Genomic DNA, 17,906 nt, shown 5'->3' on the forward strand with positions numbered 1-17,906 from the left:
TGGAATTGAATTGTATTTTTATGGTGGTGGATCAAGGCTAGTTTTCCTTTGGTTCTTTATCATTTTCAGAATGTAAAATTATTTGTTTATTAATCTTAAACTCAACTCTATCAAAGATATATATATATATATATATATATATATATATATTATGATGTGTGTTGATGTGATACCCTTAGGCGAATTTCATATCGACAAAGTACGGGAGATGCTAGGTCTGTGTGTGCTCTGTCTATGTATCCCACATTGGTTAGTGGTGGGAGAATTTGATTGGTTAAATAGCTTGTGAGCTCCTTAACTATTAAGACGCGTTTTGAGTTGCAAAGCCCATTAGCAAACCCATGATGGACTGTGTGTCCAAAGTGGACAATATCTTGACAGTGGGCCGGGTTATTGGACCAGGGATATTACAAATGGTATCAGAACAGCTCCACGTGTCCTCTTGAACGATGGTGGGACAAACCTCAGCGAGGACTCTGAGTCCCGTAAGGGGGGGTGTATGTGATACCCTTAGACGAATCCCACATCAACAAAGCACGGGAGATGTTGGGTCTGTGTGTGCTCTGTCTATGTATCTCACATTGGTTAGTGGTGGAAGAATTTGATTGGTTAAATAGTCTGTGAGCTCCTTAACTATTAAGACGCGTTTTGAGTTGTAAAGCCTATTAGTAAACCCATAATAGATTGTGTGTCTAAAGTGGACAATATCTTGACAATAGACCGAGTTATTGGACCAGGGATGTTACTGTTAATTAATTCAAAAATTGAGAAATCAATAGGAGTGATTCGTGAAGCACAGGAACTCCGTTAATGTTCTCTACAAGCCTTTCTCATTCATTGTACATATATAATAAATGATTAGCCACTCCGTTAAAACAGTTAATTTTCAATATATACTTCTAAGCTGTCGTCTCCATTGAAGACACTTCCATGTTTCGCTTTCATCATGTTCCCCGTTAAGTTTTCTTTTCCCACTTCCTAGATAAAAAGAAGGCCAAAGGGTTAGTGAAATGACACCGAAAGTTTGTGTGAAATGATAAATTTCCATACTTTAATTTTAAAAAGTTTAAATACTTCCTTATTTGTTAAAATTTATTATTAGAATTAAGAATAAAAATATTATTTTACAAATATATTTTTAAAAAATTAAAAATTTATCATATTTCTCTTCCTTAGTTTAAAAATTAACAATTTACCTCTAATCTAAGGTTTGAAGAGTGACCAAATCCCCTTAGAGTTTTTTTTTCCCTTCTTCGGTGACTATCTTTGATGACCGACCTTCTCAAACTCCTCTTCTCTAGCCAAAACATGTCGATTTTTGGTCAAAATCGTCGAATGAAGATGAAGACAATTGGTTGTCGTTTTCTAACAATGATCTACATCGAAGAAGACAAATCATTTTCGTCTCCCTGAAGAGACAAAGATAACACAATTTTGATCAAAGATCAACATGCTTTGATTGGAGAACAGGAATCTAGGAAGACTGGCCATTGGAGCTGATCACTAGAGAAGAGAAAAGAAAACTCTATGAGGGATTCAATCACTTTTCAAACCTTGGGTTGAACGTAAATAATTAATTTTTAAACTTAGAGAGAAAATGTGATAAATTTTTAGTTTTTTAAAATATTTTTGTTAAATAACATATTTGCCTCTAACTCTAATAATAAATTTTAACAAATGAGTGAATATTTGAGTTGTTTCAAAATTTATGGGTGAAAATTTGTCTGTCACAATCCCTTTGGTGTGAAATAGTCCTTTGGCCTAAAACAAAAAACTAAAATGTTTCAAATTTCACTTCAGCTAATTAATCAGCAACAAATTGTTGCATGCACCAATTTAAAAAGAATATTCTTTTTAAACAAAGGTTTGGTTAATTTTAATGTGGAATAAACAATTGTAAAATATTGCTTCATTTTACTATGTAAAATTTTCATATGTTGACATGAAAGAACGAATAATTTACATATATGAACAAAATATATTGATGAAGGGTAATTCGACAAATCCCAATAAAATTAAATTTGATTATTTATTCTTAATTACTCGGTAATTATTGCATCTCATGAAAAACAATTCATGTAAAGCAAGAAACTGTATTACAAATAATTATATTAAATCAAACCCCGTTGAATATTAATTACAGTCCATTATTCAAAGTCTTATAATTATATTATAATCCTGAAGATGAGGGCCATTAAATCAGGCAATTGAAGTGGTGTTGAAGTTGGCACATGAAGTTTGCCTGCCGTTGAGCAAAGAGCTGAACCCCAGCTGTGATGTTGTCAAATCAAACTGAACAAGAATGTTCTCCAATTGAAGCCCTCCAATCACAATGGAAGTTCTGGGATTGTTTCCGCCATTAACGAATCCAAGACAATACACGTCCTGATTTACCACCACCATAGAATTCGCTCCGTAGATGCTCCACGTCACGTCCCCCACCAGAACCAGATTAATGGTCGGCACGCTTGCTCCCAGGCGGGTGCCCAGAATGTTGCTTGAATCGAAGCACACATCAAATGGCGCCACGGACGCCGCCCTGGTGATGTTTCTGGCGGCGGACGCGTTGATGAAAGCCTCAGTCACGGCCTTGTATATTGAGTCTTCCAACACGGTGTAGGGATTCACCGTGCTGATTTTTGTTCCGCCGACGCCTTGGCTGTCCATGTAAAGTAATGTTGAGTTCAAGGGGACCACATTGTCGTCAACGTTGATCGATGTCACGCCGATGAAATATTCAGCGGAGGGCTCGCCTTGGGTGAAGGCGGAGGCTGTGCTGACGGGGTTGATGAAGAGCGGAGTGAAGCTGAGGAGCTGAGAAGCATCAACATTGGGGAAGAAAACGTAAGGACTTTCTCCAAAGAAGACGACGCCTTTTGAAGACGAAAGACAGATTGCGAATTTTCTCTGGAAACTGAAAGTTGAAGAGAATTGCGAAGGAAATGCGATTCTTGTCCATCCGAGACCGGCCATGCCGACAGCTCCGCCCGCGAGACCCTCCAGAAGAGAAGTTGGCGCGCAGGAAAAAACAAAGTTCGGCGCCGAAACATTCCTTCCAGGATTGAATCCGTTTGTTGATTGAACCACCACAACATCTTGAGCAACTTCACCAGACGTGGCTGTGCGGGTCACAGTGTTGTCAGGAAAGACGCTGCAGGTGTTGTTGTTGCATCCCGGCCGAGGGGCGGAGAAGCAGTCGCCGCAGCCGTTGGCTCTAGCCCGCGAGCATTGGGCTGAGCCGCACCTGGCGGGACGGTAAGTTGACGAAACGTAGTTTTGGTCACAGTCTACCCACAAGAATTGGCCACCAAGATCTAGGACGAGGTTGATGGGTACAAGCGGGGTTCTTTGGCTGATGGTGGTGACATATTGACGTGTGGAAGCGTCTTTGGAGACTGGAAGGAGGAGAGCTTTGGGGCGGAAAGATTGCTGAGAAGATGAAGGAGAAAAGGAGAAGAGAATGAGAGATGAAAAGAGAAGGAAGTGAAGAGAGGATGAACATGAAGATGCCATTGTAGATTTGCGTGGAGAGACAATGAGGAGACATTTAATTTATAGTTGAAATGGGGTTGCGAGCCAATGGATTAATTCAATCACGGCAACTCAGCTCAATCCAAAAGAGTCTTAATTCCATAATCTGACTTAGGAACCTTGTATATTATATTAAATTAAATTAAGACATTGATTGAATGAATGTGCAATCTTAAATCCATGTGTTAATAGGGTTGATTGAAAGCAACCAAGGATAACGTTACATTGTAGTTTGGAAGCCTAAACCAAGGGTAAATATGAATCAAGCTAAATTCTAATATTCTTTAACTCAAATTTAGTTCAAATGATAAATAATTTGGCTCGAGTTTATTTAAATTTGTTAAATCAAAATTAAAAATAATTTCAATTTGATTCGAAAGAAAATAATTTGATTCAGAATTGATACGAATATGTAGTTTAAATTTATAGTTTGAATTTAAAATTTATTAATGATATGAGATCGTTTAATAATTATTCAATATAATTCAAATCGAATCATAAGTCAAGGTCAAAGCGAATCAAATTATCTACCTAATTCACAAACTAAATGGTGTTAAACTCTTTTTAGTTTGAATTCGATTTGATTTTAAAATAAATGAATCTTTTATTTCAAAGTTTATTCAAATTGGAACTGAAATAAACGAAACCGATTTTCAAACCCAAACCAGCTCAATTCCGTCCCAGCATTAAGCAGAACCACGGAATTCATCAGCAGCTGGAAACATTTTAAGTCGAATTTCTAGATTACCAATCTGTCAATTGGCCGAAACTATTGAATGTCTTTAAAAAGTCAGCTATAAGTAACTACTACTAATAAAAAATTGGAATAAAAAAGCTTAATTTAATGACGACTTTCATTTTCTTTTATTTCGTTTGCTCGATCCAATACGGTGTGCAACATTTGGCATTCTAATTTCCTTGAAATTTTTTTTCCAGGTTTTAATTAAAGCAATATAAATAAATTAACTACACACAGTATATACGAATTTATTCAATAAAATTGTTATATTTTTATACAAAATTAATTAAAATTATCTAATTTTGTTTAGACTAAACAATATTAGTTCATACTTTATAGATTACATAAATACAACTAAGATCACAATGTAATTCCTATTTTACTCATATCTCTAATCATAAGAATCTTAATCTCTCAAATACTTTTTTATTCAAAATTTCATCTAAAATTAAGTTAAAATGAAAAATAAATTAATAAAAAATGTGGTTATTAGTTAATAGAAATTACTTATTAAATTATATAGAAGTATTATTTTTATAATTTTGTATATAAATAATAATATTTTATCATATAATTCGATAATTTTAAATTAGAAATAAAATAACATTCAATAAAATTCTTATCACATAGTGATATATAATTATTTATGTGTATAATTTTGTTATTAATTATATTATGGTATAATATGTGTAGAAACGGTTTATTTTACCAAAAAATAATACATTTTTCAAGTATATCAAAGGGTCTTTCTAATAAAAATTTACTGTTAATAATGAAAAATTGATTTTTAAATAAGATGATGATGAAAAATAGTCTCATTTTAAAAATCACTATATTATTTATGAAAATTGGGTATTCTTTAAAAAAGGAAATAATCACTATTTACATTTAAAAATCAAATAAATTGATTAATATTAATTTTGTTACTTATTTTAAAGATGAAATGGATTGAGAAATTGAAGAAATATCACAAATTTGAGAGTTGAAAATTTTCGATAAAATATATTTTTTTATTGCATACATATAATTTATAGAATATTGACTAATATTGCTTAGTCTTAATAAAATTGAGTTATTTTAATTAATTCTCATATTTTTATTATTATTACTTTTTAATATAGTTTTTAAATTTTTACTCACAACTTTTTAAAATTTAACCAAAAAATGAACTTTTTTAACTTCTAGTATTTTAAAAAAATTAACAACAATGTGGGATTATATAATTGCAAGGCTTTTAAGCATTTGATAATTTATGTGTTTACATATAAAATATAATATTGTTCTTCTACAAAAATATCTATGAGAGTTTAACCACGCTATTTTTTTCATAGTTCAAATAAAAAAAAAAAATTTAGAGAAATGTTTTAATGGGCCAAGTTTTTGTAGTATGTTAAATAATGATTGGGTTCACCTTTAACGCTTACGCCCAAATAAACCATAACAACACCAAATCAACGACACATGTAACACCCCTCCCTAGAAGTATTACCTATCGAAGGAGAAATGTTACGAATTAATATCCGAAACGTCTATTTTTTTCTTTTAAAATACTTTAATATGAACGTATCACTAAAAGTGTTTAAAAATTATTTTAAGAAAACTGAAAATCTGAAAGCAAACAAAAGATGTATATACTCATATGAAAACTCATCTGAAAGCATCTGAATACGTTGAGTAATCATATACAACTGTACTATCATCTCAAAAGGTCAAAAATCGATAAGAACATGTCACTGTATGCATGTAATATAAACTAGAGATAACTTGCTTCAGTTGGATCTACCTACGCTGACCTGACCCTGCCTCGCAGCTACCTCGATCACCTATACCTACAATTAGGAAAGAAAAGGAAGTGAGAGATAAGAACACTCAGTAAGGGGAAAGAACTAAGTAAACTATCTCCTTTCTTGTTCTAACTCACTCTCGGGACTCAACCTCACTCATAACTCCCATAAGAACTCGAGGGGATAATCTAGTTCATGCTTTACTATTTGGGTCATACTTTGTCCCATCTGGTGTCTATTTGATACTTTCTGGAAGCTGACTATAGAGATTTGACACTTTTCTAAGTTCGAGCTCTCTTCTTTTCTCTCACTACACCATTTCTAAATCTGAATTGAGCTTTACTGCCAGCATGCTCTACTACGAGCAGACCCTATTGTAGGTCTATGTCCTACTACGGACGTGACCTACTACGAATGTGTCATACTGCAGGCGGTGTAGTGTAAAGTGCCCCCTCATAGTTCATAGCATGCATGCGGGTCTTATATCTTACTAATTTTACTTTCATCTAAATCTATTCATAACTCACCAGACCATACTCTTGGGACAACCCCTAAATCTTGAGCCCCAAATTCATTTTCTTGTTTTTCTTTCTTTTCTTCTTCTTTTATTTTTCTCTCCTTTCTTTCCTTTCCTTTCCTTTATTTTCTTTCTTTTCCTTTCTAAAACTGTGAAATACTGTTCATAACCATGTTCATTTGACAGGGCAGCCTTCTTTTTCATATAATTTCATAGTCCAAACGGTTTCTAACTCATACAAGCTATATATCGTTGAAGAGAGGATTCAAAGAGCTTTCCAACAAGCTATAATATCACTTATAATTCATTCAATAAGGTAGTCAAAACGTGAGATGAAATCAGTGCAAAAACTGCCTCCTCTGTTTATTTGGTAAATCAGTCTTTGTGCTTCATACAATATTTAACAGTCTAAATGATCTCCAATTCATACAAGCTATATATATCATTGAAAAAAGGATTCAAAGAGATTTCCAACAAGATATAATAACACTCACAAATCATTAGATAAAACAGTCAGAACGTGAGATAAAGTTAGTGGCAAAAGCTCTCCCATGTTTATTTGGTAAAACAGTCTTTTTGTTTCATACAATATTTAACAGTCCACATGATATCTAATTCATACAAGCTATATATAATTGGAAATAGAATTCAAAGAGCTTTTCAACAAACTATAATAGCACTCATGATTCATCAAATAAGACAGCCAAAACATAGGACGAAATCAATGGCAAAACTATAAATATTATGTAACTTTCTGCCATCAACAAAATCACACACATAGACACCCCAAATGACAAAACAACATTTCTCAACTTCAAAATTATCATTTATAACATAGATCCAAGGAAGCAAAAGCCTAAAACATGCAAGATATCAAGGATGATATCTCTTACCTTATTTCAAGCCAATTTTTTGTAAGTTGACTTCTTTTTCCTTGTCTTGCTTCCTTTATCACCAAAATCACTTTAAATCAACACCAAAACATACTAACATATTCATATAACATGCATTCAATATATATAAACATGGGAAGAGGGAAAAAGAAAGAGATCTTTTGGTTACCAAGCTCCAAAAGTGTTTTTTCTTCTTTTCTTTCCTTACTCTTCATTCAAACTCTTCAAATCATCCACTTTCCTTTTAAAACATGAAGAAAACAAGCATGAAGGGGCTGGCTACTGGAGTTTTACGGGAGAAAATGATAGAAAACACTTGAAGCTTCCTTTTATTGTTTTGTGTTTTTTGTCTTTTGTCTTTTTCATTTACATCTTTATCTATTTCTTTTTATTTATTTTTCTTTTTCTTTTTCTTTTTGTCTTTATATATATATATATATATATATATATATATATATATATATATATATATATATATATATATATATATATAAACACACATATATATGTAAAACAAATATATATACTTAAAATAAGAAATATCTCAAAACAGGATCAAAAGACATAATTACCCTTGGAACATACTTAAGGGTATTACAACATAAACCATTTAATTGATTTTTTGGAGACAAATTTGATTGGGTAGAATATCAAGAACAAATTATATATCTATAAAGCAATATTAAGTGAATGTATTTTTTATATATAATTTATATATTAGATCCGATCCATTCATGATAGATTAACTCGATCTATTAGAGATACAAATACAATATTAACCTATAATATGTGATAATTTTAATTTTACCCTTGACAGTTATTAAAGATAACTGTCACTCTCCCTCTTTATTTAAATTAGCGTAACTTTCATTGGGTGATAGAACTCTTACGCTAAAACAAAGAAACACAGTACTCTTTCTCTTCTATTGTCTGTCTCTGGAAGAATTTTTACAGAAAACTTGGAAGCAAATTCAGTAAAATGTGTTGTGGATATTCCCAAAAGTGCTTCAAATCACCAATCATCATCAATTGTCAGATTTAGTAAACCAGATATGTTTTTCTTGTGATCATGGATTGGTATTATTTTTGCTTACATAGATGATGTGTATTATATGATTAAATATTATTTTATCTTTAATTTAAAATTATCTAATTATCTAATTATATATTATCTATGTATTTATATTATATATAAAAAATATATACACAATTTTATTAATATCAATAATATCAGTGTGGTAGAATATAATCTATACTGCCAGCTAATCAATTTATCTCATCTAAGAAAAGTTGTTCTCTCTTATTAATAGTTATTAAATACTACATAATATTTCATGCATTGACTTGTGGCAGTAATTTTAGATACATTTAACCTAAACTCTTTCCACCCCTAATGTATAAATACACTTTTTTCACTCAAATTTGATATTTAAAATAAAACAGTAATTTTATCATCTAAAAATTTCAAATAAACAAATAAATAAATAAACAAAAAGAATAAACCTTTGCAAATTTTACCTAAACGTTTAAACATGACAGGTTGACCTTTTTATATATTTGGAAATCTGCAATACCATTTTTGCAATTGTTTTCAACTTTAGTCACCACGAACTCACTATCATCTCAAACTCCGTCACTATATATCTTTAATTTTGTCTAACCTCTTTACGCCACTCAACATGTTTTTAAGGCATCAATTCAAAGATTATTTTATAACAACATAGTATTTTAAATAATGATTGGGTTCAACTTGTAATACTCTGGACCCAATAACGATAACAACATGAATTCAACAATCAAAAGTAGAAACCATCAAATTTTTCATTTGGCCAAAGGACTATTTCCCACCCAAGGTATGTTTTATTGTCAAGTTCCCTCCATTTAACTATGAAAATACCAAATACCCACCCATGAGCAGTTAAATTTAACGGAACCCTAACGCCTTAAACTTTTATCTCTTTTTCCCCCCCTAACCCCTAAAAACTAACCATTTCCCCCTAGGCCAAGTTTTGAAAATAACATTCCCCCCCCTAGGGTTTAGTTTTCAATCCCCGATGCCAAATTCGGAGCCATCGCCGACGACGAAGCCTTCCCGACGGACCACCATGCTCCGACGACCTCTCTTCTCTCCTCTGGAATGCCGATCGGCCCAGATCTGGCGAAGACGACAACCTGAAATTTCAGGTAGACGTTCGACGTTGGGAAGACGAAGACGACGACGTTCGACGGCCCAGATGTGGGAAGACGTTCGACGTTCGTCTTCGCAGACGAAGACGACGAAGCTCTTCAAATTTCAGGTAGTCGTCTTCGCCAGATCTGGGCCGATCGGTGTTCCAGAGGAGAGAAGAAAGGCCGTCGGAGCATGGTGGTGCGTCGGGAAGGCTTCGTCGTCAGCGATGGCTCCGAATTTGGTGTCGGGGATTGAAAACTAAACCCCAGGGGGGGGGGGGGAATGCTATTTTTCAAAACTTGGCCTAGGGGGAAATGGTTAGTTTTTGGGGGTCAGGGGGGGAAACGGGGATTAAATTTTAATTTATTGTTAATATTACAGATAAAATGATAATTTTACCCTTGAATCCGTTTTTTTTAACAGCCCATGGGTAGATATTTGGTATTTCCATAGTTAAAGGGGGGAATCTTGAGAATACAGCATACCTTGGGTGGGAAATAGTCCTTTGGCCTTTTCATTTTTTCAAACACAAGTTTGATACTATTTCCCATCCAAGTTTTAGTTGAAATTTAAAATCACACCTTTGATAGTTGAAAAATCTAAATTCTTACACATGACCCAACTTTTGTTAATTTTTTTGGGTTAAAAATAAAGATAAAATGGTTATTTTATTATTTATATTAAAAAGATATAAAATTTGTTCTTTTCCCCCCTAAGTTTTAGAAACTAATAATTTCACCTTGTCTACAGTTTTCAAACTTGTAAAAGTAATATTTTCACCTTCAAATCTAAGGTTTTCATATTTTTTAAACTACAGTCACCTCCTGAACTTTCAAAAATAGCAATTTCACTCTCACTCTTCAACTTCAACTTTCGACATCCTTTCTAGTGTCCTTTCCAACCTCTTCCTTCTCTTGAGCCGACGGTTGGTGGTGCGATGAAGAGAGCTTCATCTCTTCGTTATAGCGTGCGATGAAGAGATTTCCATCTCTTCATCACACCATCTACCGTTGGCTCAGAAAAAGGAGGAGGTTGGAGAGGACATCAGAAGGGATGCTAGAAACTGGTTTCACTGTGATGAGCAGTTTTAGGTTTTTACCAAGGAGAAGAATTCCATAAACCAACCTGATGACCAGAATGTTTAAAGTCAAAGGGTGGTTCCAATTGATGAGAAATTCATATAAACATGTACTACACAAGTTATCAAACATCATGAAGAAATAGAGCTTTGAATTCAATTGAATCTCCCATCTTATTCCGGATAATGATTTCCATTTATTGAATTTGATACACGCCATTACAGAAATTTCTCAACAATCTAAACCAACAGAGAGCCCTCCATCACAGTAACAGCTTTCCCTCGCAGCAGAACTCTCTGACTCTTCCCGTCTACATGTATGTTCAAGACTCCACCTCTAGGTGATGCCTGCAGGGTAACGAAAACAGTACAAATCAGCATACAACATTTATTTATGCCAACAACGGAGATATGATTGTTGATAACTAAGTGAGGGAGAGATCATACTGCATATGCCACAAAGTCATTCTTCCCCAGCTTTCCACTCCAATAAGGTGCCAAGGCACAATGTGCACTTCCACAAACAGGGTCCTAACACAAACAAGAAATTACACATAAAAAAGTTTATTTCAATCTTTAGAGACTAGAGGGTTGATCTAAGATGATTGTTTCTTCTTAGTTACCAGATTTCCAGTTCTGGGAGAGCTCATGCGAACAAAACTAGTACTTGGATTCAAATTAGAATGGATTAGCCTATGTGTGACCGTGTGAAACATTCTTTTGCATTGGTGAAGTTTGAGAATGTATTCATTCTTATAAGTGGCATAAAGATCTAGATTCAGACTTCACAAAAACCACATTAGGAAGATGAAGAAAACTATGCCCACATACAAATTATACAAACTTCTCTTTACAAAATGAGATGATAGTTTATGATTGTGTGATATAATTATTTATTTTTTCTTTTACTTCAAAATTATTTAATCATATGATATCATTGCTTAGAAAATTAGTTAGAAGTTGTACGTATATGGCAATTGAAGACCTACCACATAAAATTATTCATGTAAATAGTCACCTCACACAAAACACCAACAATAGATATTACCTCATTGATGCCAAATTTTGGGCAGAAGAATCTGCTATAAAAATCAAATCCAGAATCTGATGGCGCTTGCCCTGAAACAATTATTCCTCTTCCAGGACACTTCTGTATGTCATCAAACTGAGGCTGTAATTCCACTACAGATTTTGCTGATGGAAGAACCACCTAATAAATTTTCATATATTACCAAGATATGATGAAGAATGTATAAAAAAAATCAAAGAGTGAAGGATCAAGAAGGATTACAAAGACGTCTTCTGAGGTAGTTGTTATCTTCATATCAATAATTGTAGAAACATTCAAGGCCTTATAAATTGAATCAACCTCAGTGGAGTTGAAGTCAGCAGTTGGAACAGTAGGAAAATTCAACTCAATAAAATAGCACTCTAGTGCTTCACCATTCTGTGAATTAGAGACACCGGTTGCCTTCAAATCCGGAACCTTTTTGGCAGTGAGAATTCCAGAAAGGGTTTCAAATTCAATCACGTTAGATTTCACCAAACCTCTCAAAAAGAGAGTGTGGGCAGCTGCCAAAGTTGCATGACCACAAAGTTTGACCTAAAAAATGAAAACGGTCGAATTAATTGTGATAAAAATTACAGCCAAAAATAATTTTGAAGAAAGAAAAAGACCTCGGCGACCGGAGTGAACCATCTGAGTCGAAATCTGGGAGGAGAGTGATCAGAGTCGGACTCGGCTTGAGTGAGGCGAGTCAAGTAACAGGTTTCAGAGATATTGAACTCGAGAGCTACAGATTGTAACCAGTCGTCGCTTCGTTCTTCGTCCAAGAAACAAACCGCAGCTGGGTTGCCCTTGAAAGGTGAATCCGTGAACGCATCCACCTGCAGAAACATTCAACCACAACAGAAAGAAGGAAAATCAATGTAAAAAGTTAGTGCTTTTGTGTTAGTGACGAGATATAGGAAAAGAGAGATCGATTACCACTGAGTATTGAACGAATTTCTTGGCCATAATGGAGTTGGCTTTAGAGAGAGATAAGCGACCCAGTAAACAGTAGTGAGGTCTGAATTGAACTGAGGAGCTGCCGCCAGGCTTTTGAAAGTCTAATTTTTTTAATTATATTTTTCAATGTTATTATAAATAATTTATATAATCCTTTTATAAATAAAAATTGATTCGAATCAAATTGAGTTTAAAATTAGGTCAGGATAAACTCATAAACTTAAAAAAGTCGGGCTTACCTAAAACTAGTTGAAAATTAATTAAGCTTGATTGAACTGCTCATTACAATAGTCTAATAATAAATTATTAATTGTAATGGAATCTAGCTCAAGCCTGGACAAGTATTATTGTACAAAGCATGAATTATTAATTAATTAATAATAAAGTTTAGCTTTTGCAAGAGCCCTTAATAAAGCTAATGCTACTTTGTCTATTTTAATCTTCATTTTCCACAACATTGCATTTGTTAATAAAAAATACAAAATAAATCAAGTAGGCTCCTCATATCTTATGTCCATTTTGTATAATGGCCGACAGACTGAAACCAACGCTGTTATGCACGTGATGGTCTATATTATTTAATTAATTAATAATTTATAAATTTAGTAAATAATATATATATATATATATATATATATATATATATATATATATAATAATTTAGTACATATTATGTTTTTTATGTATTTTTAAAATAGAAAGTTATTGAGAGAAAGGCCATCTCTCTTGTCAATAAAGATCTGTTCGACACACAAACCTGTTACTACCATTAAAAAAACTTATCAACAATTAATTAAATGCAAGCACTCCTCAATGTGCATGGATCCATTCAATTTTGCTTAATTATTATTATTTTATTGTATTTGTTAATAAAAAAAAAGTTAAAAAGGTTGACAGAATAAAAGAATTGACGTTGACGTTAACCCTTTTTATTATATTATAATTATAATTATAATATAATATAATATATATTATATTATTAAGGGTTGGCGTGTTCGCCTGTTTAATATATTATGAGTTGGTGTAATACCAACCCTTGGCATCACGCCAACCCTTTGCCTGATTTTTAATATATCGACGTTAACCCTCAAAAATTAAAAAAGGGTTGGCGTGGTTTTTATTTTATTTTTAATTAAATGCTAATCTTATTTTGAAATCTGAAATCTACAGAATAAAGTTTTATAGGTCTGTCAACTAGTTTTTTTTTCCAGTTTTTTTTTTGTCGATCTTTCTAACTTTTTTTTTCAATTTTTTTTCAGTAAAGAATTCTTAATCTGAAATCTATTTCTTTTTTTAGTTTTTTCCTTTTTTCTTTTGTTTTTAAAACACTTATTCTATTTTCTATATGATTCTTTTATCACTTGAAAGATGAGGAAAAAATTACAGAGAAAAAGAGAGAATCTGCATAAATATAGAAGGAGGGGTATTTTGGAAAAGTAGATTACTGTTGTGGTATATTTATTTAAGCTTTAGAATGAGTGATATTTATGTATATACGGATTACAATGAGAGTAAAAATTTCAATTACACTTAATAATATATGGAGGCCATGACATGCATAGAGCAAGCAAAAATTTGGATTTTATTTCAGTCTGTCTGTCGGCTCGGCCATCATACAAAATGGACATGGAGATGTGTTTTTGAATATTTTATTAACAAATACAATAAAATAATAATAATTAAGCAAATTTGAATGGATCCATGCGCATTGAGGAGTGCTTGCTTGCTTGCATTTAATTAATTGTTGATAAGTTTTTTTAAAATGAGTGATATTTATGTATATATGAATTACAATGAAGATAAAAATTCCAATTTTCCTATTGTTAATGCCGATCGGATGAATGCCAAAGGCTTTAATTAATTTGATAATATCATTTAACGTAATTCGATTGATATATTATTACGTGGTTATATATTATATTTAATTATTTAAATAAATAATTAAATACTTAGCTCAGATAAATAAGGGAAATTTTAAAAAATGGCCAAAATGTTTTCCCATTAAGCAAAAATACCTAAAATCACTATTTCCAAGCCCAAATACCCAAAATCACTGTTCTAAAAAAAAAACGCCAATGACTTTTTTTAATACCAAAATTACCCTTCCCCACTTACTATGGGGGTTTAATGTAATTTTAGATAAATATGAGGGGTTTTTGGATATTTTACATTATAAAGGCATTTTGATATTTATTTATTTATTTCAAACTTTTTTCTAAAATGTCAAAATTACCCTTCCCTTCATTTATATAACTCTCTTCTTTCACTATGGAGGTTAAAATAATTTTAGATAAATATGGGGGGTTTTTGGATATTTTACATTATAAAGGCATTTTCATATTTATTTATTTATTTCAAACTTTTTCTAAAATATCAAAATTACCCTTCCCCTCATCTATATAAACCCTCCTCACTCATTTTATTTACACACACTTCTCATATCACTCAAACACTCACTCTCACTTTCATTTTTTTTTCAACATCAATTAGTAGGGATTCGTTCGGACGAAAGAAGTTCGTATTTTTAAATTCGATTCGAAAAAATACTATTCATCAAAAAAAGGTATTTATGTCAATCTTAGCCTAAAACTTAATTTTATTTGTTAAGTCTAGTTTTTTTGTCATAATATGGGGGTTAAATCAATCTTTGACAAGTATGAGGGGTTAAATGTGATTTAGGATAAATACGGGGGGTTTTTGGATATTTTACATTGTTATGGGGGTTTTAGATATTTTACAATATATACAGGATTTATATAACATGTTAAAAATAGATAGGTATTGATTTGATACAAGACAACATACAAGGGTGTTAAATAAAGAAAGAGATAATTGAGGGGTCAAATGAAATGTTATTAAAATTAGGGCACATTTTCATACTAAACATTGTAGGCGCATTATAATTGAAATTATAGGTTTTTTCGAGTTTCACCGCTTTAGGATATATCAATGCACATTTTCCAGATTTATGAAGAATTTTTCGATTGTTGCCATACTAGGGTATTTCAACTTTTAGATTCCGAATTTCAGTTTTGTTATTTCGAATTTCATCGCTTTAGGATATATCGATTCGTATTTTTCAGATTTCTGAAGAATTTTTTGATTGTTGTCATTCTATGGTATTTCAACTTTTAGGATTCAAATTTCAATTCTGTTTTTTTGAATTTCATCGTTTTAGGATATATCCACTAGTTTTTTTCAGATTTCTGAAGAAATTTTTTATTATTGACATTTTAAAGTATTTCAAAGTATAGAATTTGAATATCTATTTCAAAGTATAGATATTATAAAAACGTTTTAAATGGAATGTTACAAACAGATAGATGCATTTTGATATAAAATAACATACGAAAGTGTTATATAAATTGTTAAATAATTATAGGGGGATAAATAAAATATTAGAAAAATATGAGGAGTTTTTTTTAATTATTAATAATTGTACGAATGATTTACATAGTTATTATTGATTTTTTTATTATAAATGAATAATTATCTTCAAAAATTTGTCATTGCAGGATTGATAATTAAAATGGATGGTTATGCATCGGTTCGTTACCAGGGAGACTAGATTCAAGGTCGCAACAACACAATGAAATATGTTGGAGGAGCCAAACAATTGATTAAAATCCCTTATGGAACAACATTCGAGGGATTTATTGAGCTTTTGACAGAGTCTTGCAGTATTGATCCAATGAAAAACTACATTCAAGTGTTAGTTATTAATAAATATATCTAGCTTTTTATCAAATTATATAGTATAGACAACTCACATCGTCGGTCAACCACTCGCGTAACTCTACAACAAGCCTCCAGAAGTTGTCCTTCGACTTCGACTTGATGAAGTAGTCATCATGTGAGTTGGAAGCCACAGCGTTGGTGTACCACATGAGGAAAGATTCCTCACGCTCAGAGGCAGAGGATGGAATGGTCGTAGGTTGTCGTTTCGCCCTCCCTTTGAGTGGATTCGTATACGGGGTGCAAACCAGCGGACCCTTCCGGACGATCCGGCCACGTGCTGTACGAATCATCTGCATGATCCCAAAAAAATAATTAATTCATCATTCATCCTACGTAACAATTAGCATTAATAGATTTATCTTACCTTCTCCACGTATGCGGAAGGAGGTTTAATTGGAGAATCTTGAATCACGGTCAAGTCCACCACGCGTGCTCCTTCGGCGGACTAGAAAATAGAAATTTTGAACATCTCAATGACCAATAGATACAACTATTTATATACTAAGTATGATTGATATACCTCAATAGGGATGACCTCAAAATCGTTCTCCTGGAAGTCCTCCTCCTGTGAACCAATATCCACAATTTTTTTGGTCGAGCTCGGGATATCAGCAAGTAACCATAATCGCTCGTCCTGAAAAACAGTCAAAACATCATTAAATAAATAATATAATTGAAAAGACAGATCAATCAATGACAATTTAAAAATAAAGTTAACCTGAACTTTCGGGGAAGGTGTTCGGGGATAACCCTCGATCGATGCAACAGAAGGACTAACTGGTGCGTCCTCCGGGCCACTACCCTAAGATATTAGTAATAATAACTTAATTAGTGACATTTCATATATAACAATACTATAATATAATAATGATATTTAACAATAAATATAAATTTGAAATATCAAGCGGACCTCGTGTGGGTGACGGGATGGTATTGTGGTATCAACGGGGGATGTCGGTGGGATATCCTCATCTCTCTCCTGTGCGAATGTAATAATAGTTGTCAGAATAATAATACTGTAGACATTTTATTTATGTAATAAATTAAAAGTGGTTTTACAACCTGAGCGACGGAGGCTGGATATGTACGCATGACGATGTCCTTCAAACGAGTCATACGATCCTCTAATCGAGTCATCTGGGAAGAGACATCGTCACGTAATCGGGTCATCTGGGAAGAGATATCGTAACGAAAACTCGATATCTCACGTAAAATCGTAGCACCCCAATGCGCTAATGTAGCATCTAATGTAGAAAAACTGGGTGATACGAATGGGGGACACTGCTCGGTGGCATGATCGGTAGAATCGTCCTCCAGTCCAGGATGGTCCTCCACTCTAGGGTGGTCCTCCACTGCAGGATGGTCTGTCCATGGGCTCTGAACAACAGGGGAACATATCGGCTGATCCATAACAGAATTTTGAATAGGCTCCTCATGTGTCTCAGAAG

The 17,906-nt window shown here is 32.8% G+C and overlaps 2 protein-coding genes across 2 annotated transcripts; both read right to left on the reverse strand.

Moving 5' to 3' along the window:
- Positions 1 to 2,050: 2,050 nt before the first annotated feature.
- Positions 2,051 to 3,513, reverse strand: LOC123212393 (probable aspartic proteinase GIP2). The gene has a single exon (XM_044631510.1). The coding sequence runs from the start codon at positions 3,511 to 3,513 to the stop codon at positions 2,200 to 2,202; it is 1,314 nt and encodes a 437-aa protein (XP_044487445.1). The 3' UTR covers positions 2,051 to 2,199.
- A 7,354-nt stretch (positions 3,514 to 10,867) lies between these two features.
- On the reverse strand, positions 10,868 to 12,848 carry LOC123209921 (uncharacterized isomerase BH0283-like). The gene is made up of 6 exons (XM_044628017.1): positions 12,700 to 12,848; positions 12,390 to 12,599; positions 12,004 to 12,315; positions 11,761 to 11,922; positions 11,160 to 11,243; positions 10,868 to 11,060 (listed from the first exon to the last, which is right to left on the reverse strand). The coding sequence occupies exons 1-6, from the start codon at positions 12,727 to 12,729 to the stop codon at positions 10,953 to 10,955; spliced, it is 906 nt and encodes a 301-aa protein (XP_044483952.1). The 5' UTR covers positions 12,730 to 12,848; the 3' UTR covers positions 10,868 to 10,952.
- Positions 12,849 to 17,906: the final 5,058 nt, after the last annotated feature.

The sequence above is a fragment of the Mangifera indica genome, chromosome 3 (genome assembly GCF_011075055.1).
Source record: "Mangifera indica cultivar Alphonso chromosome 3, CATAS_Mindica_2.1, whole genome shotgun sequence".
In the NCBI taxonomy this organism is placed as follows: domain Eukaryota; kingdom Viridiplantae; phylum Streptophyta; class Magnoliopsida; order Sapindales; family Anacardiaceae; genus Mangifera; species Mangifera indica.